Below are 26,956 nucleotides of genomic sequence, written 5' to 3' on the forward strand. Positions count from 1 at the left end.
TTCCTGGCATGTTATTTCATAGTCAGTAATTGACCTTAACATAAGAGTCAAATGGTTCAAATGGCTCTGAGCACTATGGGACTTATCATCTGAGGTCATCAGTCTCCTAAAACTTAGAACTACTTAAACCTGACTAACCTAAGGACATCACACACATCCATGCCCGAGGCAGGATTCGAACCTGCAACCATAGCGGTCGTGCGGTTCCAGACTGAAGCACCTAGAACCACTCGGCCACACTGGCCAGCATAAGAGTCAGTTGTTCCCATTTATATTGGTGTATTGACTTATTCCTAAACCGTCCATTCATTATCTTCAAAGCATTTTGCTGACATAAGTCCATCAGCCTATCACCACTGTCATTTAATACATTTTTCCTATACTGTCCAACAGTGGGGTCATTAGTTCTCCACATAATATGTACATTTGAGTCCCCAGAAACTAGATTTTTTTCTTTACCATTTTCCCCAGTGATTCTGCCAGTTCCTCATAATTTTTTTCCCCTCCATCTTGGCATCATCATTTGGTTCATACACTGCCATGATAGCAACTGAGTGGCTTAATAATTTCATTTGCAAGTGCAGGATGTTTTCACTAATATGATTCCTGGATTTTATATCTTTCTTATAGTTTTTTCCTAATAGTACTGGAAACCTCACTTCTGGCGCTCTCCTCTTTAGATACTCCACTGTAGGTATGGATGTAACTATTCCATTATTTAGTACTTTTGCCCTTTCTCATTGTTTCAGTTAGGGCTTCTACATCCATATTATATTTCCTCCTTTCATGAAATACTTCCTCAGTTTAAGTGACAATCCTCTGGGTGTTCCATGCACTGATATTCATTATCCTTGTCCATGCCAAATTTATTTTTTGAGAAAGACCAACCTGTTCATCTGAGGCTATTTTGATGGGAAATTTTGTCTTGAAATTTTTTATGGGTGACTGGTACAGGTCTGATGTTCCAACTCCCATCCAATAGGACCGGGTGATTTGTACTCATGGTTTTCGTCCATTAGATCATTTATACCAACTGTCTTTGTAGGCTACAGGGCTCGGTCTGCTTCTGTCTCCTGAACTCTTTTGCCCTCTCACCTGCCCTTGATGCCATTGATTCCTATTGTTACATCCAGGAATTAGCATGAGTTGACAGACTGCAGTTGTGATTAATTGATATTAGAATCATCAGGTATTGCATTTACTTAATACCTAAAAGTAATATCTAATCTGTGTCATGATGAAACAGAACTCTTCCATGATGTATCTGGGCATTGTGTGTATAGTTTGTCCACAACACCCTGAATGAAGGCTCCCCTGGTTCTGCGTGGGATGAAGCTTATAGGGCCTAAGTGTCAGTAGACTTTAGATCATGAGTGTTTCGTGTCCGGCCACTGCTAAAATTGGTGATCTGAAAAGGCAGTATCTGTGTGTGCCATGTCTGTTATGAAGTGACTTGTTGTTCCATGCCAAACACACTAAGAAAATGTGTATTAATTTTTTCCTCTAAGAAGAGTTACGGCACGGTGGTTGACAGGAGTAGCTGCTACCTATAATGGGAATGATGGCTCCACTGGTGCATACCTGCTGAAGGGAACTTCTTTGAAGGGGCAGATATTGTTGTTTGAAAAAATAAAAACTTTGGCAGATAAAAATCAGTCTCATTACTTTTTTCACACACCTAATATATTAAATTGCACTTGAGAGCAGCATTTGCATCCTACATAAAAGGTTTAGGAGTGCTACCTACAAGAACATTAGAATATTAGCCACAAATGTTTATGTGCATCAGCTAGTTTGCAGTTTTTCATCATCTCTCTCTCTCTCTCTCTCTCTCTCTCTCTCTCTCTCTCTCTCTCTCTCTCTGACATATATATCAGATTGAACCTTGCTTTTTGTATATTCCATTTCTGAGTGTTTGCTCACGAGCATTATCAGTCCATTTCACGACATTTCCAGCTTTTCATTTGCAGTGTCATCATCCTTCTGTCGTGGTACGTAAATAGTTTATCTCTGTCTGTTCCATCATTACAGTACTATTTGTCGAGACTTTGATATACTTCTCAGGAATGATATATTCTTTCAGATACTGACCTCTTCTATCACTCAAATGAATTTGTGCTGCTCTCTTTCAGAGTTTTTCCTTGACTCACCTTCCAGTGCTCAGTAACTCGGTGCATTCTCACTACAGAATTCTTCTTTTTCTTTGTCCTGCATCATTGCAGGGTTGGCATGGTCAGCAACTGATTCGGCATATTAATTTAACTGGTGACTGGATGCCCTTCTTATCGCTCCCCCATTACTCACCAGGGACGGAATGTGTGGACCCCAAGTGTTGTTGTGTAGCGTTATTCGTATGAAAATCAGAAAAAGTTTTAAAAGTCCATGTGGGTCAAGTACTTGAGGCGAGACTTGGCTAACAGCCCAGCGTTCACCTACTAGGATATGGGAAATCTCTTAAAAATCGTATCCAGCCTGGCCAAGGGTTCACTACTGAGTTCTTCCCTGGTGCATAATGTCAATGCCTACTGGTCTGTTAATAACTTTTAACAATATTCCATAACTTCTTCCTTGCAGAACTTTGTTCCCCTCGAAAACACTCTCAATAAATCAGGTACCATAATTAAATATTGACTATGATGATTCTCTTCCAAAGCGTGTTCCTCTTACATCTCTTTCTCCATCATCTTCAATATTTCCTCAACAAAATTAATAATTGTAATAATATGCTGCTCCCATGGCCAGATGGGTTACAGCTATGAAAATTTCATACTGTGGGTGCTGTCATTTTACTAAATTATCTCAGTCTTTACCTTTAAATTGTATTTTAAATGCCAATCGTAATATATAACTCACAAATAAATTTCATAAACATTGCTCACCTCGCATATATCTACTGCTGACCTGTCTGAATTAATACCTGTCCTTAATGTTATTCCCATCTTATTACTTAAATTGGTCCCCAATTTCAACTTTTGTCATCCATTTTTTCTCTAATCGCTATTTATCTGGCATACTCCACACTTCTCAATCTTTAAGGTAATACAAAAATAATACAAACTGTCAGACATCACACCTATATCAGACTCCATTTTCCATTTGATTGTTAACAAATTTTTTAGCTCGGTGTTCTAAAATTTGTAAGGAATGAATTGTCCAGTGCTGTATAAGATAGTGCATTCTGCTATTGCGTCAAAACATGGGACATTGTGAAACCACACTCTCTCAGACTGAGCATCTCACTATTGTCAATTACTGGCAAGCCAGGACTGATGCATACTCTAGTATGGCTCATGCTATCTCCCTCTGCAGCTTCGGATTGTGGCACAACTGTTTTTTGGCTGACAAATTAGTTCCCTGATGTAGAGCAACATTGTCACCACCTCGCAGGTGTTGCACATTATTTGCTCTTCTGCTTGCTGCTCTTCCTTTGCATCATTCATTTCATGTGTGGAATTTTAGTACACTTTATCTGTCGCATCTTCAAAGTATTTTTTTCCAAGATTTGTGATTAGGCTCATCGTGGATTTGTTTGAAATCATTAGAAAGAGCATTTTGCATCTCTGAAAATTTCATAGCCATTGATTGATCGATTGATTTTAACAGGAGAGCTAAAACAGCTTAGGTCTATCCTGCTACCGCCCGCACCGAAACTAGGTTTATTGTGCAGTATTGCTCCCTGTATATCTAGTAAAGCCAACCAGTGCCCTTAAATAGTGCAAGGAGTCCCTCTACCAGTTTTTTGTTAGACACAGTATCTTCAGGTCTAGTTGTCCCAAAGATTCTGTATCTTTTACTCTACAATGACATGCATTCAAAGATTAGGTGTGATGCAATTTCTTCACCCTCATCATAGGTCCTACATTTAGGGTCCTCTTCCATTATACCCATTGTGTGTAGGTGTTTTTTGAAGTTCCCATGGCCGGTCATCAGTCCAGTCATGAGTTTGATCTCTTTCCTGTTCAATCCCAGGATTACAGAGCTTCTTTTAAAACATGGCTTGGGCATCATTACCTTACCATGTCTTTGTTTATGGACCTTGATCCAATATCCTACGTGCTGTTTCCTAAGCCAGTTCCGCAGTTCTAATTTGATCATAGCCTTGGTGATTGTCAAGACAGGTTCCGGTCCAATAAATGGAGTTGTTGCCCCCATCCTAGCCAATCTATCAGCTTGTTAATTGCCTCAGATCCATGAGTGGTCAGGAACCCACACAAGGTTTATCTTATCACTTCTCCCTAGCTCCACCAGAGCCCTGTGGCAATCTGCAACAATCTTAGATCTTGTTGCAGGAACTGCCAATGATTTCAGGGTTGCCTGGCTGTCTGAATAGATGTAGATGCTACGGTCATTGTAGCACGTACTCATATTATCCTCGACGAATGCCCTGATTGCAGCAATTTCGGCTTGGAATACAGAGGCCAGGTTCCCTAGAGAGATGCTGCTCTCCAGTCTTGGCTGAATTCCGTACAACCCTGCCCCAATGCCTTGATCTGTTTTTGACCCATTGGTGAACCAAACAGTGTCCCCTGTATGGTGTCGAACTGTTTTCTCCCACTGCTCCCTACTTCCAATTATTATGTTGTAAGGCTTGTCGAACCAGTTCGGAGTTGTTATATAGTTGGTGGGCATTTCTCCAGCCATACCTATATTTACCTCACTATGTTAGTGTGTGATTCTGGATATCCAAATGAGACCCAGTTTTGGCCAGTTTTAAGTCTGGTATGCCCCAGCTGCTGCCTCCATCAGAACCCAAAGGTGAAGTGGAGGCATATCCAGCATGGCTACCATTCCAGCAGTTGGTGTGCTGCTAATTCCACCCATTATGGCTAAGCAGACCAATCTCTGCACCTTAGCAAGCTCTTTAGCAGCAACCCACTGTTCTACCTTCTTCCACCACACTACACCCCCATAGGAAATCCTAGGTGTAACCACCGTGTTGTATATCCAGTGCATACCCCTGGGGCTTCGGCCCCAGTTTTTGCCACAAGCCCTCCTAGTACTCACTAAAGTACTTTTTGCCTTGGAGCACATACTCTTAATATGAGGGGTCCAAGTTAGCTTCTCATCCAATTTTCCCTATTCACTGTCCCCTTCACAGGTAGAGTTTCATCAAAGGGCTTTAGATTCCAACTTGCATGCTGAATATGTCTCTTCGTAAATGGCACCACAACAGTCTTCTTAGGATTAACTCACAGATCCTGTTTAATGCACAATGCACAATGTCCAACCTTCCTTGTGCCTTACTCCTGACTGTGTCAGTGAATTTGCCAAGTATTACTATGCAAGGTCATCCTGCATATCCTTGGCAGAAGCATTGTCTGGAATTTAGTTCCTCGCTTCCCGTGCCCGGGTTCCCGGGTTCGATTCCCGGCGGGGTCAGGGATTTTCTCTGCCTCGTGATGACTGGGTGTTGTGTGCTGTCCTTAGGTTAGTTAGGTTTAAGTAGTTCTAAGTTCTAGGGGACTGATGACCATAGATGTTAAGTCCCATAGTGCTCAGAGGCATTTGGATTTAGTTCCTCAATGAGTTCGTTCACCACTAGATTCCATAATAGAGGAGACAAAACTCCTCCTTGTGGGCAGCCTCTAGTGGTCTTAATTACCATCTTTTCATTCATCATGGTGGCCTCTACCTTCCTTCCACTAAGCATGGCTCTGGTCCACCTACATATAGTGGTCCCCAGGTCATGCACCTCTGCTGCCCTTACCATGGAATCGAAGGTCATGTTACTAAAGGCCCCCTTGATATCCAGAAAGATGCAGAGGGCTATTTCTTGGAAGTGAAGTGCTTTTTCCACCTTCCCGACGAGTTGGTGGAGAGCTGTCTCACATGATTTACCTGGTTGGTATGCGTGTTGGTTCAGGTGTAGAGGGACCCTACTTAGCCTTGTCTCCCCAACGTATACATTAACCAGTTTTTCAAATGTTCTGAGAATGGAGGAGGACAGACTGGTTGGTCTCATATCCTTGGCCTTGGTATGATCAATTTTCCCTGGCTTTGGAATGAAGACTACCTTCACAGCCCTCCAAACATTGGGAAAGATTCCTACTGCTAAGCTAACCCTAAATAGCCTGCATAGGATTCTTATAAGCTTTCCACCTGCCTGTTGCAGGAGAGCTGGAAAAATTCCATCTGGGCCAGGTGACTGGAACAGCTGGAATGTTACCACTGCCCACTGGATTTTATTGAAGTTCACACACTCCTTGGCCGATTCCCAGTCCTCTCTTAGAGTGTCTGAGAACTGTTGTCTCTCTGGGGTCACATACTGGTCTGTGTTATCCTGCAGATCATACTGAGGAAAGTGAGTTTTGAGGAGCAATTCCAGCGTCTCATGTGCTGTCTTTGTATATTCCCCCTCCTCCTTCCTCAACGTACCTCCTGGATTAGTTGGTACTCTAGTGAGAATCTTGTGAAGTCTGGCTTGTGCAGCCGTGCCTTCCACTTCGTCACAGAATGCCTTCCAGGATGCCTCCTTTGCTTGTCTTATTGCATGATTGTAACTGACAAGGGCCTCACGATATTTAGCCCATTGTCCTTCATGTCTCGCAATATTAAACAGTCTCCGTACCTGTTTTCTTTGTGTTTCCAATTTGTTATTCCACCAAGGAACACTCCTATTTGTGCACTTGCTGGTGATTGTGCAGTTGTCCTGATATGAGGTCACTATGGCAGAGGTAACATCCTCTGCTACTTCCTCAAATTCTACTGGCTTCCTTATCGTGGTTTTAATTTCTGATAAGCCTAAGTCAAGGTCCCTCCCATATGTCTCCCAGTCTGTTTTCCTGGGATTTCTATAAGTCATGGTCTGTCTGATTCCCATTTCAACCTTGAATTTAATGTGCATGTGGTCTGATGAGGATGGTTCTAACACCACATGCCATTGTTTGACATAGCTACCCATCGTCATGTAACCAAACGTTATGTCAATTACTTCTTCCTTTCTGCTATTCCTGAATGTAGGTTCATTGCTCCTATTCAGGACCTATAAATTGTTAGCTAAGAGGAATTCAAGAAGGTATTCACCTCTACTGTTGGTGTCTTTGCTGCCCCACACTAGGCTGTGGGCATTGGCGACGCACCCCACCCGCAGTTGGTCACCTTGCCAATGGCAAGTCTCTACCACTCTCCTCACCTCCAAGGGAGGGGGAGAACTGTCTTCGTAAATAAGGTATGCTGAGGCCAAGACAATTTCCCTCGTGATACCTTCCTCAAATTGCTGCATTTTGATGGTCACTAAGTCCCTAGAGCAGAAATCATTATTGGCATGAAAGAAATGCCGTTTCTAACATAGATGCGTGTTCTGGAGTTTCTTAGATTCCTTGCATAAATAAACTTACCTCCAGTGCCTCCGAGGCCCGATACACCCCCTTTGTATAAATAGGGTTCTTGTATCAGGGCCATGTCCACTTCCTGTCTCCCCAGGCAGCGGCTCAGAGTAGCAGAGGCCCCTTTACTGTGTGACAGATTAATCTGCGGCAGCTCCAGGCTCTGTCTTACTGCCATCTTTGAGAACCCTGATGGTGACCTGCGAGAACCCTAAAAATAGTTTCAGGTCCTGCTCCTGCACCGCCCTCAGGGACTTCTCACCAACCTCCACCACCAGGATTCGTCCTTCCGGAGCAACCTTCTGGTTAATCACTCTCCAATCTTCTGTCGGGACTTTTGGGTTCTGTGCCCTTATTCTCCCTAACAGAGTCTTGGGAGAGATTTCCTTAAGGATCTTGGGTACCCATAATGATATCTTTGCGGTCTTAAGAAGCTCCGCTGCCGTCTTGACCAGCAGCTTCGCATCTTCCCACAGGGATATCATGGGCACCTTGGCCTTGAGCCATTCTACTGTGTGCATCCCCTCACAGACAAAAATGAGTGCACCATGATCTAGATAGACCCTCCTGAAGTTGGGACGTTGTCGTCGCCCCCCCCCCCCCCCCCCCCCCAATCTTTTCAAAGAGGGCCATCTTTACTAGTTCCTCCTGCTGTGAGGTAATGGCCACCAGTGGATAACCTTCCTGGATAACTGCCATCCTAAAAACTGAAACTGCAGTACTATAGGTCTGTTTCCCTATTTCTTGCCTTGGTTTTTTTTGGACTCGCTTATCCAGGGAGGAGGGAGTCTTTGATTCCTCTCTTATCCGCTTACTACCTGTGTTTGACTTTGTGGGGGTCTGCGTGTCCTCTTCAACTTGAGACAGTTTTTTCCTGGGGGTCATGGGTTCTAGTCCCTTTACTCCCTCCACTTGTGTTTAGGAAGCCATTCTTTTCCTTCCTTTTCCCTCTGTTCCCTGAGTAGCTTACTCCTTTGGGCCCCAGACAAGCCTTTGATCTTAATCTGGTCTAGCTTCTCGGTTACAGTTCCCACTTCTGGCTCAGGTCTAGACCCTGATTCAGTAGTGGAAGAGCCTTCCATCGGTTCAGTCCCTGTTGTTTGGGTATCTGAGGTTTCCCTCAGTTTCTTTTTCTGTAGTCGTGTCCATGTTGGTCCCATGAGATTTGTGGATCTAGAAGGTCCACACCACGAATACCCCTTGCGGTGTAAGGCTAATTACTCAGGGAGGCCGCCCGGTATCCCTGAGGCTCCGTTTGCGACACATCTTCCCATGTGCCACATACCCCTCAGCACGGATCGCATCACACCTTGGGTTGGGTCAGGGAATAGGGTAGGTCTAGGAGTGGATAGGGAAGATGAGACATTGTGGGACACTCTTAGTCTGATCCATCAGCTGAGGCCTTTCCGGCAGTAGGTCCTCTACCTTTGGCATAGCCCTCAGCTTCCTGTGGATATGCAAGCCTCTCCACCCGCACGGACAGGTGATGTCCCCCGGAGAGGAGTTCATAGCCATTTATTATGAGTCGTGGCTCTCTATGAACTGCACCATTCTTTAACATTGCATATAACTTCATTAACATTTCGTTCCCTATCAGAATGCTCTATTTACCTCTCTACTCTTATGATACTCTGTCTGTCTTTCAGGTTTCCTTGTAACACCCCCTCCGTACAACTAACTTTTAACCATTGACTCACCTCACCTGAACTCGTCGTTATTTATTACTGACTTCAAGAAACATCGACGAAATTCACGTGCCAATTTTTATTCTCTCTCTCTCTCTCTCTCTCTCTCTCTCTCTCTCTCTCTCTCTCTCTCTCTCTGTTGAACCAAACAATACACTTAACCTAATTCTCCCCAAGACCAGACAACAAGATCAACACGGTGCTGATACACAATGCCAAGAAGACACAAATGACACAAAATATCAAACAAATGGTGTGACAGTTCAAACGATACTTCAAATGAGAGCCATATTCAGACAATATACAACATACACTCATGTATTCCATCCGTAAGTCTAATAATGTAATATTGTGAAGGCAGCAGGAAGATGTGCTGGTGTCAGTACTGACATTTCCAGTGTTATAGTAGCACGAATGTGTCGGGCGATGCAAATGTCTTTGGTAGTTGCCAGTGGTGGATGTCCGGTGATGCAGAGACAGCTGATGCTCAGACACCAACCAGGAAGAATCCCCTTCGCCGTCTTGATGACAACTGTTTCTCCAGGATGAGCTATTTGTGGTCTCAAGAGTTGTCTCCGCGGCTGTGGTCATATGTGTGATTGGCTACCCCATATTCATTTTGCTGTTCAACATGCTTGTTAAAAATTTTGTCGCCCAAAATTGTCATCCAAGGAAAGGAGGACCACATGCAAACTTCATTGTAGATGAAATTCCTTCACTGGACATACTACATGTTGCCATTTGAGAATGGATGTCCTGTGTCTTGTTGACTCATCTGTTACCTCCGCCCCTCCATCTGCTAACATCTCCTTTCATTGCATCTTAACAGTGTGTGTCTGGGTCGACGATCATTCCCACACTTCTAACTGTAGTGTACTGCATGCAGACATTAAAAAAAAAAACATTAAAAAAACCACTCGTGGCAAGTGGCCCTTCACCTGGCAAAACTGCATACATCTTCTTATCTACAGTTTGACTCTGTGTTTGAGTCAGCAACACTCCCAGACTCCTTACAGTAAAGATAATGATCGTTGGGTGCTGAGAACTTTTGATTTTCTGACATGCAGTGTGGGAGGGGGTGAAGTATGCCTCGGAAGGTCGCTCACCTGTGGGTGGAAAGTGCTTCACGGCCAGTTGCGCATCTTAACTCAGAGAGACGACCAGGCCTCAGAGGCAGCTTGGCTCCTTCTTCATGTCCATTGTGTATTGGTGATAGAGTAGCATGTCAGCTATGTTTCAAACATCGGGGTGTAGAACTAGCTCAAGGCAAAGGGAGTTTTTGTTCCTATTGGAGTATGTCATGGTGGTTGAAAATGGGCAGCATTACGTGTAAGCTCCAAACATTTGCTTGTGTGTGTAAAGAAAAGATAAACAACACGTACTCTGTCTGGCACATAGAAATTCTATTTTTAGTCTAGATGAAGTGTTGATTTGGTATAGTTGTAGGCCATATATGCAAAAATACTGTGTGAATGAGTGAATGTGTATGGATGATATGTCAGTTGTTTATAGGGAAAGTAAGTTTTCCATATATAGATATTTGAGATAAATATAATGTAATTCTGCATTGATTCTTATTTTATCCCATTCATTATGCACCTTTGGCAATGTGTTCCACGATTCGATTCATTTCTGGACCATGAAGAGGTGTCTAAATGATGTTTTACTTTCTCAAGTTTTAAGTGTGTAATCTAACTGAAATCATCCCAGCTGTGCATAATTTGGTGGCTTTCCAGTGGTTTATTGGTTTTAGTATAATCCAACAATGTCAGGTTTTCACATATTTATTAACATCAAATTAAATTTTGTTAAGTTGACGCTTAACTACTACTTCTTACATGAAGTATGGATCCTCTTCAGGTCTTTCTGCACTCCTCAGAAATTTTCTGTTAATGTAACCTCACTATAGACGGTTGGGAGATACCTAAATTGCCTAACAGACCTTTTTTGTACAGTGTGTCACAGATATCAATGACAGACAGATTATTTTGTACAAGGTTCAAGCTACTGAAACAGGATATTTGAAGAAGAAAAAAACAATAGCTAAAAACATGTTAAATTTGATGCTGAAAACTTACAGCACAACACAGCACAATACCAGCTGTGTTAGGCTGTGTTTATCAACGGTAGACTGCGCCAAATGACAAAGTCTCCTTATTTCAGTTCATCAAGTGCTGCATAAAAAGTAAGTCACATACTGAAAATGTTGCTTTGGTATCTTGAGCTGTTTGTGTAGTATTGTGGGTAGTGAATGACTAAAGATTCTATTGCATTTCATGGGTTACAACTAATGCTACTGCTGCTTCTGATTATGTTTAATCATCAAGAACTATATTCTGTGAAATGTTTTCTGAAGAAAATCTTAATATAAGTCATATACCTGGTCTGGTGTTCCACAACCATTCTTTTTGTAAATAAGGTGACAGTTATGTACTGTTTTGAAAGCATCGGAAGTCAAAGTACATTATATTAATCCGACCATTCATAGCCTTCTAGATCATTAGCGTTAAGAGACCATGAAGGAAGAGGGAAATTTCCACTAAGCAAAAATTTGATCATAACTCACTTGCACTCCTCCACTGTATTCATGAACAGTCCGTAGTCACTATCTACCACATTCCTGTTTCCTAGGAACTAAACACTTCTGTCGTTTATTCTGATGTAAAAGTAATCTGGGTATTTTGGTGACATTCTCCATTTATTTTGTCTTTATTCAATACCAGTGTTTCTGCATACAATTTACACCTATAGGTAGTGGGGAGCAGGCATGATAATTAGGATGATAAATAATAACTCGCACTCCCGTCATTTACTATCAATACTTTTAGTCTCTCAGCATATAAACAATGCGTTTAGCGTAGATTACGTACTAGAGAGAACTGATCTGGCAAAGATACACTTCTTCTTGCTGAGGTAGGGCAGCGATATTATTGGGGGGGGGGGGGGGGGGGGGGGGGGGTTAGACCCAGTAGTTGTACATCCCCAAGCATCTAATAAATGCAGCAATTTGTGTTATATTCCATTTGGTGTGAGTTCTGAACAGTTTTTCTGCAAGTCTAGTTTTATGTAGTAAATTCTGACTTATTGCGCAATGTAAAGTTTTATAGCCTCTCGAAAAATGTTTCCCAAAATTTATCTATCTGTCTTTTTATAAGAGGAATTTAATGTTATTTCAATGATCTCAAATCAAATTCTGTGTGTGTCCAGACTGAATCAGTGGGTTCCAACAATATCGTCACACGTCTGAATTGCTTCAATATCTTTCTTTAATTTGCTGGTGGTGAGAGTCACAGATACTTCAACATCCTTCTAGCTTAGGTTGCGTAAAGGTCTCATATGTAGTTTCCTCTGCAGTTGCTCTGCTTACAGTAGGTTTCCTGTGTTCATTTCATGTAGTTATTTTTTACTGTGCCTGCATATATAATGGGGAATGATACAGAGTGCAGTGGTATCCCACTTTGGATTCAAATACTATTGGACCTTTTTGTGTTTGTACAAATTGTATTTCATTTATCAACATTTGATGCAAAGTAACATTGATGGGATCAAGTGGAAATTTTGTCTTAACTCATTCAGAATGTCCCTAAGTGTAATAAACCATGACATTTTCTTTTATTCTTTGGCATTGACATCAAATCATCAGAGGATATTATTCACTGTGTTCGTTAAGTTATTTAACGTGTTTTGTCAGTCAACAGTTCTTCAGACCAAATTGACCTGGAATTTTCAGCACATGCCCCACTAATGGAAGTAAATAAGTACTCAATTAATTAGTTATCTATCAAATAATTGATAAAAAGCAAAAATATTTTAGCATCATGTGTTAAAAGGTAAGTATTGACTTCTTTTCCAGTTTTTATGCTGTGCAAGTTTCACTTGCTTACATTGCTGTACTCTCAGTGTACAGTTTTAGAAATTCCTCCCTCATTACTAGGTATTGTCACTAATAGATTTCTGTTGTTGAAGAAACATTTCTTCCCATGTATCAACCTTGTCTGCATGTCCCTTGCTTGGCTCATATTCTGTTAGGTTTCTCTGTATATAGCAGAGTTGTTTCACCACTTCCCTTACTGCTTAAATTCGGACTCTTCTCACTCCTGCTATGCTTCACTACATTTGTGTTTGTTTTCTGTGTCTACAAAGTAGATTCTCTACAAGCAGATATTAAATAGTTCTGACTAAATTAAGTGAAAAAAATTCTGACAAACCAGTCAAAAGTGTGACCTGTGTGTTGTCACTTTGCCCAAATCTTTCTCATTAATGAACATGATTAATGGTACTTTGGATGTATTGTTGTTGTTATCTTCAGTCTGAAGACTAATCTAATGGAGCTCTCCACTTTAGTTTATCCTGTGTATTACTGTCATCTGAGCATAACTGTTACAACCTACATCCACTTGCACCTGCCTTCTATAGTTGAGCATTGGTCTCCCTCTACTATTTTTATCCTGTCCACTTCCATCCATTACCAAATTAATTATTTCACACTAAATCAGGATGTTTCCAACCAATTTTCCCTTGTTTTAAGTTGTACTTTAAAGCTCTTTTCTTCCCAGTTAGATTCATTACTTCTACATTAGATATCACATATATCTTTTTGATGTTTGGTATTCTTTTGTAGCACCACATTTCCAAAGCTTTTGCTCTCTTCTTGTACGTATGTGTGGTTCACTTCATTGTAAGACTTTAGTCTACACACATACTTTCAAGAAAGACATTCTAACACTTCTATCTATACTTGATTATATAATATTTCTCAGTTTGCAGAAAAGTTTTTTTTTTTTTTTTTTCAATGTATTGTCTCTTACCTTGTTAAGGACACTGTTTTGTAAGTGAAACAAGAAACAGATGTTAATACACTGTAACAACTGCTGGCTAGGCTGAGCTAGGACATAGAATGTATATGCTAATATTTTGTGACAGTAGTAATAACTTTTCAAGTGTAACCGTGCTTACTTATTATGGATTTCCATTTGCTGCTTTGCAAAAAATGACAGTTCATGTGTTCAGTTATAGTTTGTGACTGATTCCCTCATATCCATATTGTATTGTTTAAAATGCCACCAAATTTAATTAAATTGATTGTTTAAAAAATGAAACATTCTAAGGCAGTGGAAACTAAGATGCTGTTTATTGCAGCTCAAATAAAAGAAACCATTGTTCACGTGAAACTTAGGTTGTATGACTTTCAGAAGTACTTTTTCTTCTCTCTCTCTCTCTCTCTCTCTCTCTCTCTCTCTCTCTGTGTGTGTGTGTGTGTGTGTGTGTGTGTGTGTGTGTGTGTGTGTGTGTGTGTGTGTTGTAATTCTTTTCAGTAGGGACACCTAACTTGTTAATCCAGTTTGAGAGAGAGAGAGAGAGAGAGAGAGAGAGAGAGAGAGAGAGAGAGAGAGAGATGGGTGAATGGGGATTTGCTGTTATGGTTTTTTGTAATTCTTTTCAGTAGGGACACCTAACTTGTTAATCCAGTTTTTAAGAAAGATTGTTTACCCATTTACTTAAAAAAATATTCATTTCTCTGGCCTGTGAGAGTAAGGTGAGATCTTGAATTCCAGCTTTATGGCTAAAATGTTATGAGGACTGAATAAAGTTAGAATTTCAACAGAAATACTACAAGTTTTTGTTTTGGGTAGAACTGTAGGCATATGTCTTAGTGGCAGCTACCTTTGAAAATATGTTTTTGCAGTAGCTTTTTAAAGACTGTCTGGAGTCAGAATTGTCATCTTTACAACTCGATGACTGTTAATTTATGCTGCAATTTTGCTCATTTACTACACAGTTGGCTCTGTCATAATATCACTGATGTCTCTGCTGTTGATAAAAGAGTAGCAGTGTTGTATTTGGTTTCTAAGAACTGACAAGAGATAAGGGCAGATAAACCTACTGAGAAGATTTAAACTCTGTGCAAGTAAAGACAGGGAAGTTTACTGTAGGAATGGCTGTTAATGGTACTGAAGTGATTTTTGCAATGGAAGAATTGGATCTGCATGTTAAGTTTAAGGTAATAATTGAACAGTACAGTTATACTGTGTAAATAATTAAGTTGAAGGACAGGTACTGTATGTTATAGCCAAGGGAAGAATTCAGTGGTTGTGCTTTATGGACCTTTTTTCTATCTTTAAAGATCCTTTCTTTATTTTTATCAGATATTAACTTTATATGCATTTCAATTTAAGTATCTCAGAAGCAGCAGGTATCAACTGTGTCATTATTATTTGTATTAACTTAGATTTATGAGGGAACTGTTGACTTCACTAAAAAAATAAACACAAATTGCAAATGTCTTTCACATGCCGTATTGCTGACATTACAGGTGCAAATAACTAGATTTAGATTTTGTTGTAATCTCTTTGAGAAGAGCATGATCTCAGAGTTTTCATATTTTTTTCTGTACTCCGGTGAATTCTGAGACTCTCCTTGGCAGTTTTTGCAGTATTGTTGGTAGCTCCTTGCAGCACCTGCTGTGATATGCAGACGTCTGCTGGTGAACTGAAAAGGCCACATGCCACCCAAAGAGTGCCTCAAACAAATAAAAACCAATATTTGAACTAACACTGAATATCATATACATAGAAACGACCCATATCTATGGTAGTTAAAAATCATAATTTTTACAATAAAATTATGGACACATTTGCTCATTTATACATGACAAGGGTACAGTAAACTTCAGCCTCTAATGATTACGGGAAAATCATGACTGTAAGCCAGCTAAATTTTGTACCCATATATTTTTCATTTTAAAGAAGTTGGCAGTTAAATGTAAAGGTAAAGATAAGTTCCATTGAGTCTGTTTAGAATTTAGTGCTTTCATTGTCTATCATTGTATATGTTGAAGCACAGCATCCTAATTAGTGCATCAGTTGTGATACAATGCTGTTAACTTTAAAATATTTTTAACTGACTTCATTCTCCCACATGCATAGATATCAGTTGTTTTGAAGTAATAGAGGAGTTACATCATTAAGATGTTTTAGTCTTAATGATAAATCTGCACCATGACATGAACACTAACAGTTAATAAAAACACTATTCTAAACAATCAATAACATGTTATTTAACATTACATTTACCTTCCATTGACTCAGTTTTTGAGCCACTATGGCTGCATTAAAGTTTTTAATCAGTTTCTTAAATTAGTGCCCAGTGCTACTGAAAAAAATCTCTGCATATTGAGATATGTATATCACATTTTTGACATGGTTCTCCTGTTACGTGTGAACCATGAATGTGCTATTGAACCATGGATTGGTTTGGAAGTTTTTGTTAGTCTACCTGTACCACTTTAATCCTGTCTTTTAGTACAATTTGTGCCCTCGTGTTCTGTTGTCTGGTAATGCTACGTGAAATACTTAGAAACCTCTTCAGGTACCTGTTTGGTCTTATTCTGTTTGTAATTAGCAGGAAACTGTAATTTGTAATGTGTTTGGTACTTTGTATTCTGGTTTTGATAATGAGGCACAGATTGTTGTCATTCTTTGTCTAAGAGTAAAATAAAACTGTAACAATAACTAGTTACAAACTTTGTTGGGAAGATTTGAATTAATTTAGTGTAGTTCCACAACGGCACGTAGCATTTGCAACTATCATAAAATATCAGGTAAAGTTAATGGAGTATGTTTTTGGACTGAGTAAATTAGTGGTATTGGATAATATTATTTGGGTAATAATGTAATTATGTACATCATTTTTGGTAAGTGTCAGGTAATGTGAGTGAAACATTTGATAATAGTCACTGCACCGTTTCAAACAACTAGGTCAACTGAACTCTGTGCTGTATTAATAAATAAATGATATTTGGTAATGACAAAATTTTCAGTGTATAGGCTTCAGAAACACTTGTCACTATTTGATGCATTCCATTTAGATATTTTGGATAAGTTGTGATATTCCAGATCTTAGTGGCATTTTTCAGAATGTTTTTGGAGACACAGAGTGAAACTGTATTTGTCTATGTAATTACTCCTTTTTTGCAGAGGGGTATGGTGTAATTTCAGTTTATCAGCTTGACGTTTTTTGTCAGAATTGTTTAACTTGTTTTGTTTGCTTAATGAATTATATTCTCTGTTAATTTGTGTTTTAAAATCTTAACAGGGTATGCCAGAAGCATGGGCAAGGTTACTGATGAGTTCAAACATCAGCAAACAGGAGCAGAAGAGCAACCCACAAGCTGTGTTAGATGTCCTCAACTGGTTTGATAACTCAAGCAAAGAAACCAAAGGTTCAAAGTACATGACAACAACTAAAATGGTTGGTGAGTACCATGTAAAAGTGATGACTGTGTCATTTTGTTTGAGTATCTGAATAAGTAGACTTACCATTGTGATCACTGGTGGAGAAGATTGGATTTCCAAACTCAGGCTATTCATAACTAGTTGTTACCAACACAGTAAAAATAAGTAATTATCTTATGAGATAACATCAGTTATAGCTGTCAGTCACACACAAAGGATTACAAGTTTCAAACTTTTGAAGCTAATCTGTCATCAGGAAATTATGAAAGTGGAGGATGAAAAAAACTCATTAACTGTGAAACATATGACACCAAGGCACTCCAAACATTACATGAAACACTACACAAAACACAGTATAAATAAGAGGGAAAGGCATAGACTGGTGAGCAGAAACTGAGAATTAAAATATTTCATAGTTAATAAAATTAAATGAATTGGCTAGCCTGAAAGGTAACACAGCTGTGGAAAGTGGAAAATGTTGGTAGTCCCAAGGTGGCTGAGGGGATAAAGTGACCAACATTGCTCACTATTCAAATTGCTGACTATTTTTGGCCATAAAGTACTACCAATATGTAAGCTTGTGTGTGTTCATTGATCATATAGAGAGCTAGATGGTGGTAATCTTAATGCTCTCCTCCAGCTTCAGAAGTTTCCCGTGAGTTTTGTTGCTAATTTCTTCTGTTGTATTTTCTTCTTTCTTTTTTGTATAATGTCTCATATGTTTTTGTTTCTCCCTTATGTATCTTATTATTTTTGGCATTCTGCACCTCTTTCAGTAAAAACTGAACTAGGGATGACAGTTATCACAGAAACAACCAGTTTTCAGGTATATCAGTTTTTTTCAATGCCAATTTAACCAGACTAATAAAGCCACTCAAAATAACCAATTTCTGAAATAACTAATTGTTGGATTTTTGATTCCTAGTACTTCTGTAATAAACGAAGAAATTGAACAAAGTTTGACCATTCTGACTTTCAGTTTCAAGATACAGAATAAAAGTATTAAATTAAATATGCAAATAAAAGAAAAGTTGGTCTGTCCACATTTACTGCTTTCCTTGAAAAGTGGTAAATGGTTGAATACTACAAAAGATCACCACTATTCTTCTATTGATTCTAATTTTTTGAACCTCTGCTTAAAAATCATGTAATTGGGGATCATACCACTATTTGGATGTTTTGAATAGTTAGTGCAAAAGGGTGAAAACTGTGGTTAAAGAAGCTTGTTTGTCATGTTCATTCATCCATTTTTGAGGGCTACAAGCATATAAAGACATATTATGTAGACACAGACAGCATATCAGCTATTTTCTATTTTTATTGTATATTATGAGTGAATTGTTGTCAAGTTTTAATTAATTGATTTCCTTCCTCTGCAATTAATTAGTGGAAAGAGCAGACTAATCTTTATTCTATTAAAACTAATTAAGCATTGTACTTCATTGCTACATCACTTTGTAAAAATATTCCCAGTTAGGGTTGGTGCCATTCTGCTATACAACTGAAGACTGGCAATGACAGTGAGAGACTACTGTATAGAGTGGTTGGGGACACATCTTGCACATTGCTTATACATGCATACAGTAAGCCGCAACACATGACAGGAGAGACATCATTGTTTCAGCAATGCTGAACCAGTTCTTATGCCACATTTAGTTGCTCATTTAAATCGGCATTGCTATTAAAATGCTGCTGTTCACTTGTCCCATTTTCTATGATAGAACAATATTTCAAGCAAGTGCAAATGTTAACAAATAAAAATTACGTCCTTTTTAAAAAAAGGTTTGTTTAAAAATGAAAAATTTTAGCACTGCTGCCATGACCAATTGATATTTCAGTTTTTTAAATCATTTATTAGTAAAAAATTATAAAAAAGCACCTTTTACACCCAAAACCAAATAAATACCGGAAAATACCGGCATCGGTTTTAACCTGTAAGTTTTTCCCATCCCTAAACTGGACCCCTATAGGATCACTTCATTGCCTGCCTGCCTGTCTGTCTTTTTCTCAGGAGCAGGTGGACATATTATGTTGAAATTTATGCCACATACTATGGTCTAAGGTGCCTTGGCGATGTAAAAAGTTAGAACTTCTAAGTTAGTGCAGTCAAAAGTTATGGCCATTTGTGTAACATATTTTTATACTAGCAAACTCAATCATCAAAATCTATAGGTTACTTGCCAGTGACCTAGAGTCATGAAATTTGGCAAACAATACTTTGACAGTAAAAGTAAAGGAAAATCTCTGGAAATTGTTAATTTGTAACTGTCTAAAAAGAAAAAAAAATGTCATCTGCTATCTGTCCTTCTGTCCACCTTTTAAGACCGTTTTTTTCTCAGGCAGGTGTAGACATACCAAGCTGAAATTTGTGTTGCGTACTAAGGGCCACGGACCCTTCGCGGTGTAAAATATTTAAGTTTCTATGTCACTGCAATCAAAAGATGTGGCCATGTACGTCCAATTTTGATACCTTGCCAGTATCGATATCAATAACAGGCAAAAATTGGTGAAATTATTGATTCCCAGTATGGGTGAACAATCAATATACATAATTCAATTTGTACAGAACATTCGGTGCACGAGTTCTACTGGCACTTAACCAGATTTTTTCAACCAGATTTTTTCCCCCTATTATTACTCTCCTTGCTTTCATTTCCTTAGCCACATTTTATCTTTTCTACTTGCTGGTTTTGATTTTCATCATTATCATCTTTGACATTGCTCTATCTAGTATCGACTATCTTTCCCTTTTCTCACAACCTCATTAGACATTGTGTCTTTAAGAGTCATTAATTTATCAAGATTCTGGATTTCAATTGTTGAGTATGTTTGCTTGATTTGCTTGCGTACTTGTTAGGTAGATCTTTCTCAACTTCTGATTCTTAGCAACTTTTCCCATTGTCTTACTTTCCGCAGTTCTCTCTACTACTTTCTTTTTTTTTATTTAAATGGATTAATTTCAGTAGTCAGAATACATACTTTGGGTTGAAATTGACTGTATTTGCACATTTTTCTAAGTAAGTAGAAATTTCTTACAATTATATATTTTTGAATCTTTGTAATTTTCTGTTAGTTGCGTATTATTTGTGCATTGAGTAAATTAGTATTGATTGATATTTGATGTGCCATAATTCCTCCTACAGGTGAAAAGAGGGAAATACGGTTTTCTAAACTCCATCCAAGCGGTTTATGGGTAATTGTACATTTAAAACACTGTCCTTATTCTGTACTCACTATTGTTTTTACTGTATTATTTCACCTTCGATAACTTTACATATCTAGATCAGAAGTTGAAATAGCAGCAAGGTGGGCTATAACTTGTGGATGTCTTAAGGGAATACATATTGACCTTTTGGGCTGTAGTGTGGTCTGAGGAGTGGAAAAGTGTTTTTCTCCAACAACGCAGTTCTTCACATATTAAATTCAGTGTTTACCACCCTGAATGTATTTGCATCTTCTTTCATACGGGTAGCTTTAATGTCTTCATGACTTCAGCTGTGAATATTCAGATATATTGTGTGTTGTTATAATCCACAGAGGATGATGAGGTATGATAAAAAATTAATTGGAATCCCTTAATTTCACAAGCTTTATACATCCGATTTTTAAATTTATTTATTTTTTTTATCTTGTTGGTACACATGTTCCTGATGTATGTTTGCATTTCCAGCACTTTTGAATACTTTGTTTATTGTTGACAGTCGAAAAGGTTATATACATTTTCCAGCTTGGCGAATTTTTACTTCCGGAAAAGATGGAACAAAGAAGTTACATTAAATTTTGTTGAAAAATGGAATAAAGTATAGCACTGCTCCAAACTGTTGACTATGGCTTTTGGTGAGTCTATTGTAAGAAAGACAAGAGTTTATGAGTGGTATGAATGTTTCAAAGAGGATCGAGAAGACATTGAAGACAACATAACACCATGGACACCCAGGACATCAATTACTGAAGACAAAAAGGTTCTGTAAAATCACTGAATCACCATCAGAGAGGTTGCAGGTAGTGGCATATCCTTTGGCTCATGCCAAACAAATTTTTTTTGGATGTTTTGGAAATGAAATGTGTAACAGCAAAGTTTGGTCTGAAATTGATGAAGTTCAACCAAAAACAACATTGCGAAGACATCATTCAGCAGTTGTTGAATGAAGTCAGCAATGAAACTTCTAAAGGAAGTATAACAGGTGACAAACATGGGTATATGGGTATGATGTCTAAATCAAGGCCCAATCGTCCACTGGAAACTGCCTGAAGAGCAAAGACTGAAAAAATTTGACAAGGTTGCTTACGTTTCCTTTGATTACAGGGGATAGTGCATAATGAGTTCATACCATTTGGTCATATGGTCATATGGTCAATAAGGAATACTACCTGGAAGTTGTGCACTGTTCGTGTGAAGCAATCCAAAGAAAAGGACCAGAATTGTGGCAGAACCACTTGTGGAAATTGCATCACGATAATTCTCCCATTCACACCTCTGCTTGTTCAGTGAATTTTTGGCAAAAAACAAAACTTTTGTGTTGCCTTAGCTACCGTATTTTCCAGATGTGGCCCCCTGTGATGTCTTTTTATTCCTGAGACCAAAGAGAACCATGAAAGGATGTTGTTTTGCCACCATTGATGAGATAACAACAAAATTGCTGAAGGAGCCAAACACCATAATGAAAAGTGAGTTCCAGAAGTGCCTCCAAGATAAAAGAAAGTGCTGGCACAAGTGTATTATATCTGATACAGATTACTTTGAAAGCCAACAGCCTTGTTGTGTGGGGCAACACGGGTTCCCATCAGATCACCAAAGTTAAGCATTGTCGGGCTGAGTGCTGTTGGCAAGAGGGGTGCACTCAGCCGTTGTGAGGAGAACTGAAGAGCTACTTGATTGAGTAGTAGTGACTCTGGTCTCGTAAACTGACATACGTCTGCGAGAGTGATGTGCTGACCACATGCCCCTCAATATCAGCATCCAGTGACACCTGTGGCTGAGGATGACACAGTGGCTGTTAAGTACCATTGGGCCTTCATGGCGTGTCCGGGCAGAGTTTAGTTTAGTTAAGTTTCAGGGATTACTTTGAAAGTGACAAAGTTCATGACCAATAAATAAAGTTTCCTATTTCTTTATGATCACACCTCATACATCAACATTGTTTACTCATATCAGTCTGTGTTGTATCAGTTTCTGTAATTCATTAACACATTCACATTGCAGTGTCATCTTCTAAGGAGTGTTTCTGTCTGCTTGAATGTTTTGAACAGTCATTCAGAAGTCAATATTGCTATCTGTTACATGCTGTGCATCATTTAATTATGATTATAATGTCTGCAAAACTGTAACATTAATGTCTTTCCACTTGTAATTCTTCATGCTTTCCTGGCAAGGTGTTGTCACGTTCAATAATCAGGTTTTTGCTGGTTATTCACATCTTTCCTGCATGATATTTCCACTCTGTGGCTCGCAGTCTTCTTCAGGTGCTGTCTGATACTGATTCCAGTGTGGAATGAGTCTGGTATTTATGCCTGTGTTGTTGTAGGCGCTCCCTCTGCACTCCGAACCGCATCAGGTGCTCTGTCTGTGGTACGTGCTGACCAATAGCAGCGACTGTAGCATTTCCTTCTAGATGCGGCTGTTCCGCACACTCTGTGCATACTTTGTGGTTATTATCCATTGTCAACCTTGCTGTATTAAGTTCTGAATGATGTTCAAGCTGTGCTAGACTTTTTATCTTCAGTCCTCCTGTGATCTAGGACATTCTGTTACCATGGTATACCATCTCAGGTGTTCCACCTGAAGTCTTTGCCTGCCACAAGCGGCTGCAGTGTTGTTTTCAGGCCGATGGTGTTAAAATTGCCGCTTGAGACTCTGGAGAATGTCCTCAGGTATGGTGTCTGTTGTCTGAGGTACCATTTCACCTGCATCCTTTGTTACATGTACTGTCCTGTTATCTCCAACTCCATGTTCATATGTGTGTCCCTTGCGGTCATGATGTTGCCTCTGTTGCATCTTCAGAAGAGCCAGGTTACAAGCTGAGCTCAGTTGGAAACTGATGTCACGGTTAATAAGATTCTCCATGACCTTAATGTTAGTAGATTCTTTGATGATGCTGTCCCAGTATCTTAGCGTTTGTGTTAAAATCTTGGCCTCATTAGATTTTGTAGAGTGATTGTTTAGAACTCAATACTTAGCAGTTGCTGGATTGGTTGCCTGTCTGTCTGGTGTCCCTTTGGTGCTCTTTGCATCTGATATCAACAGTTGTGGTCATCTGGCCGATGCATGCCATACCACATTCACAAAGAACATGCTAAACACTCAGTCTCTGTAGACACAGATCATCCTTCATGCTCCATAACAGAGCCTTAACTGTGGTGGGTGGATGGAACATGTTTCTGATGTTATGTTTTAGGAAAATTCTGCTGATTTTGGCAGATATCAGCCCGACATGTGACAAATATGCAACCCTCCGTATTTCCTCTTGTACCTCTTCAGAAATATCTGGCAGGGAAACAGGGTGCAGTGCGTTTTGAACATTTTGAGAAGGATATCTATTTTTGTAGAACACAGATTATAGATGTTCTATCTCCGTTGCCAAATTATTGGGATCTGACAGAGTTTGTGCCCGGTAGACCAGAGTTCTGAGTACACCATTTTTCTGTGACAGCTGGTGGCAACTGCTGGCTAGCAGGTACAAGTTGGTGTGAGTGGTTTGCTGTACACATTGTTATTGAAGGTACCAACTGCCTTCCTCTTAACTATCACAACTAGGAAAGGGAGTAGTCAATCCTACTCCAGTTCCATGGTGAATTTAATGGTAAGGTGGCATGAGTTTAGATGGTCCAAGAAAACATAGAGCTTTTCTCTCCCATGGGGCCATATGACAAAGGTGTCATCCACATACCAAAAAAAGTGTTGCAGTTGATCAGGAACTGACGTAATAAGTGCCTCCTCTTCACATCTTTCAATAAAGAGATTAGCCACCACTGGTGAGAGAGGGTTACCCATTGCCACCCCTTGCGTTTGATCATAGAATTGACCCTCATAAAGGAAATACATTTAGGTCAGTATGTGCCTGAATGAGTCCAGGAGAGCACTGTTGAACTTTCCTCCAATCAGCTCAAGTGAATATTCAGTGGTATGGGGGTGAGCAGGGAGGCCACATCGAAACTGACCATAATGTCAGAGTCCATGATCTGTAGCTGCCTGAAGAGTTGTAGGATATCCTCTGAGTTGTGAATGTGATGGGCACACTTCCCCACATATAGCGAGAGCATCTTCCCAAGGTGTTGAGCAGTGAGTTAGGTGGCTGCACCATTGTTGCTGACTATTGGATGTAGAGAAACCCCCTTCCTTGTGCAGGCAGGCAAGCAGGCCATAAAGTCTGGGTGATACTGGTGCTTTAGCTCTTAGCTGCTTAACGATCTTTTCTGGAACGCCAGTTTTCTTTAGAATAGCACTGGTCTTCCTATCCACACCTTATCTGTGGGGTCCCTTTCTACTGGTCTGTATATCGGGTCGCCCTGAAGTTGCCGCACCTTACTGTCATAATCTGCCTTCTGTAGGATGAAGGTAGCATTCCCCTTATTGGCCGGTAACACCAGAATGATGTCATCTTCCCGGAGTCGTTTGAGGGCCAACCTCTTGTCACAGGAGGTGTTTGATTGGGGAAGCTTGGTTTTAGTGATCACCCTACATGTCTCTTGTCAAATTTCTTAAGCCTCACTGGCAGGAAGTTTCAGGACCACCTGCTCCACTGCACTGACAATGGCCACAACAGGAAGCTTTCTGGGGGTAACTGAAAAGTAAACACCTTTACTCATACCTTCTAGGTGGTCACATTGAGATATTTCTTGCTCAGTTTGACAACTGTGCAAGTGTCCTCGTTCTGTGCAAGTGTCCTCGTTCTGCTGCATCTTGTCGTTAAGATATTCAAAACATGACTAATTGCTGATGTTTTCCTCGTGCCCTCTCTAGGAACCAGCAGGTGCCATTAACTCGCTCCCTGTCTTGTCTGGTTAGGGAATTTACCATAAAAAGATGTAGAGACAGCAACACTCTGGGTGTCACATCAAGTTGGTGGCACATGTCTCACATCAAGTTGGTGGCGCATGTCATATACTTCCACCCTGAACAATGCTAATCTCACTTGATGATTAATTCTGTTGGCCACACTGGAATTGCCATGATTGTTTAATTCTAGCAAACACGAGAACCACGTTCTCTTTTCGGCATCACAGCAGGAAACGGAAAGGGACTGAGAAGTCTCCCCTATCTTTGTCGAAGTGTATCCAACTTTCTGATATTCACATACATTTCCTCCCCATAGAGTCTTCTAATGTAATTCTTCATGCTTTCCCGGCAAGGCATTGTCATGTTGAATAATTGGAATACTGCCAGTCATTCGCATCTTTCCTGCATGATATTTCAACTGCGAGACTTGCAGTCTTCTTCAGGTGCTGTCTGATGCTGATTCCAGTGTGGAACGAGTGTGGTATATATGCATATGTTGCGCTAGGTGCTCCCTCTGTCCGAGCTGCATCAGGCGCTCTGTCTGTAGTGTGGGCCACCCAGTAGCAGTGACTGTAGCATTTTCTTCAAGCCTTGGCTGTTCTGAACTCTGCTTGTGTACTTTGTGGTTATTATCCATTGTCAATCTTGCTGTATTAAGTTCTGAATGACATCCAAGCCGTGCTAAATGTTTTATCTTGTGATTGTCATCATTTAAGTCCTCCTATGATCTAGGACATTCTCTTACCATGTCAGGCGTTGTGTCCAAAGTCCATGCCCGCCAGGAGAAGCTGCAGTGCTATTTTCAGGTCTGTGGTTTTCAAATTGTCGCGCAAGACTCGGAAGAATGTCCTCAGGAATTGTGTCTGTTGTCTGAGGTACCATTTCACATGTGTCCTTTGTTACATGTACTAATTCCATCTTCATACTTGTGTCCCTTGGGGTCTTGATGTTGCCTCCATTGCATCTTCAGAAGATCAAGTGTTGGGTTCCAAGCTGAGCTCAGCTGGAAACGGATGTTACAGTTAATAAGATACTCCTCGATATTAATTTCAACAGATTCTTTGATGACGCTGTCCCAGTGTTTTGATGCTTGTGTGAAAATCTTGGCATCATTATACTTCATAGAATGACTGAGTTCAAAATATTACCAAATGATTTATCTTGGTTTTCTTTCATTTCCCAAGTCTGCTGTAATGTCACATATCACAGCTAGACAGATAGTGGATATGATGTTTCACAAGTCTGTCACAGAGCCACAGCCTTGTAGGCTACTGCTGTTAAGCATCCTTGATCTTTCATGACAATTTCCTTACTCTCATTAATCAGTGTTCTGTTGTTCAGTTATTTGATTGTTTCAACTATACCTTCCTTATTATTCATGATGTCATATCTTTTGTCTTTCATATTTTTATTTTCTCCTTATTTTGTTTCTTCAGACTGAGAAGAGTCTTTTTTTAATATTCTGTTGTGTTTAGTATGACAACTGATTTATCTGTACCTGCTTTTTAGGTTTCAGAGTAACATACCGGATATGAGACTTGTTTCATCTCTTTCTCTATATATGTATTTGACTTGAGATATCTTGTGCAGGAGGATATTAAGGGACACTTTTTTCATTCTCAGTACCATGATATAGGCTTCATAATCATGTTTATCTCTCTTGGTGGGAAACAGAAACAATTGTGAAACATGGGATGGAACATATGGGAGCAAGTC

At 39.7% G+C, this 26,956-nt stretch overlaps 1 protein-coding gene across 1 annotated transcript in view; it reads left to right on the forward strand.

The window, feature by feature from the left end:
- The window catches only part of LOC124594939 (serine/threonine-protein kinase Pak), a 133,121-nt gene that overhangs the window by 49,710 nt on the left and 56,455 nt on the right, over positions 1 to 26,956 (forward strand). The window contains exon 3 of the mRNA XM_047133441.1: positions 17,105 to 17,264. Within this exon, the coding sequence (XP_046989397.1) occupies positions 17,105 to 17,264 (160 nt within the window). The remainder of the gene's footprint in view (positions 1 to 17,104; positions 17,265 to 26,956) is intronic.

The sequence above is a fragment of the Schistocerca americana genome, chromosome 2 (genome assembly GCF_021461395.2).
Source record: "Schistocerca americana isolate TAMUIC-IGC-003095 chromosome 2, iqSchAmer2.1, whole genome shotgun sequence".
In the NCBI taxonomy this organism is placed as follows: Eukaryota; Metazoa; Arthropoda; class Insecta; order Orthoptera; family Acrididae; genus Schistocerca; species Schistocerca americana.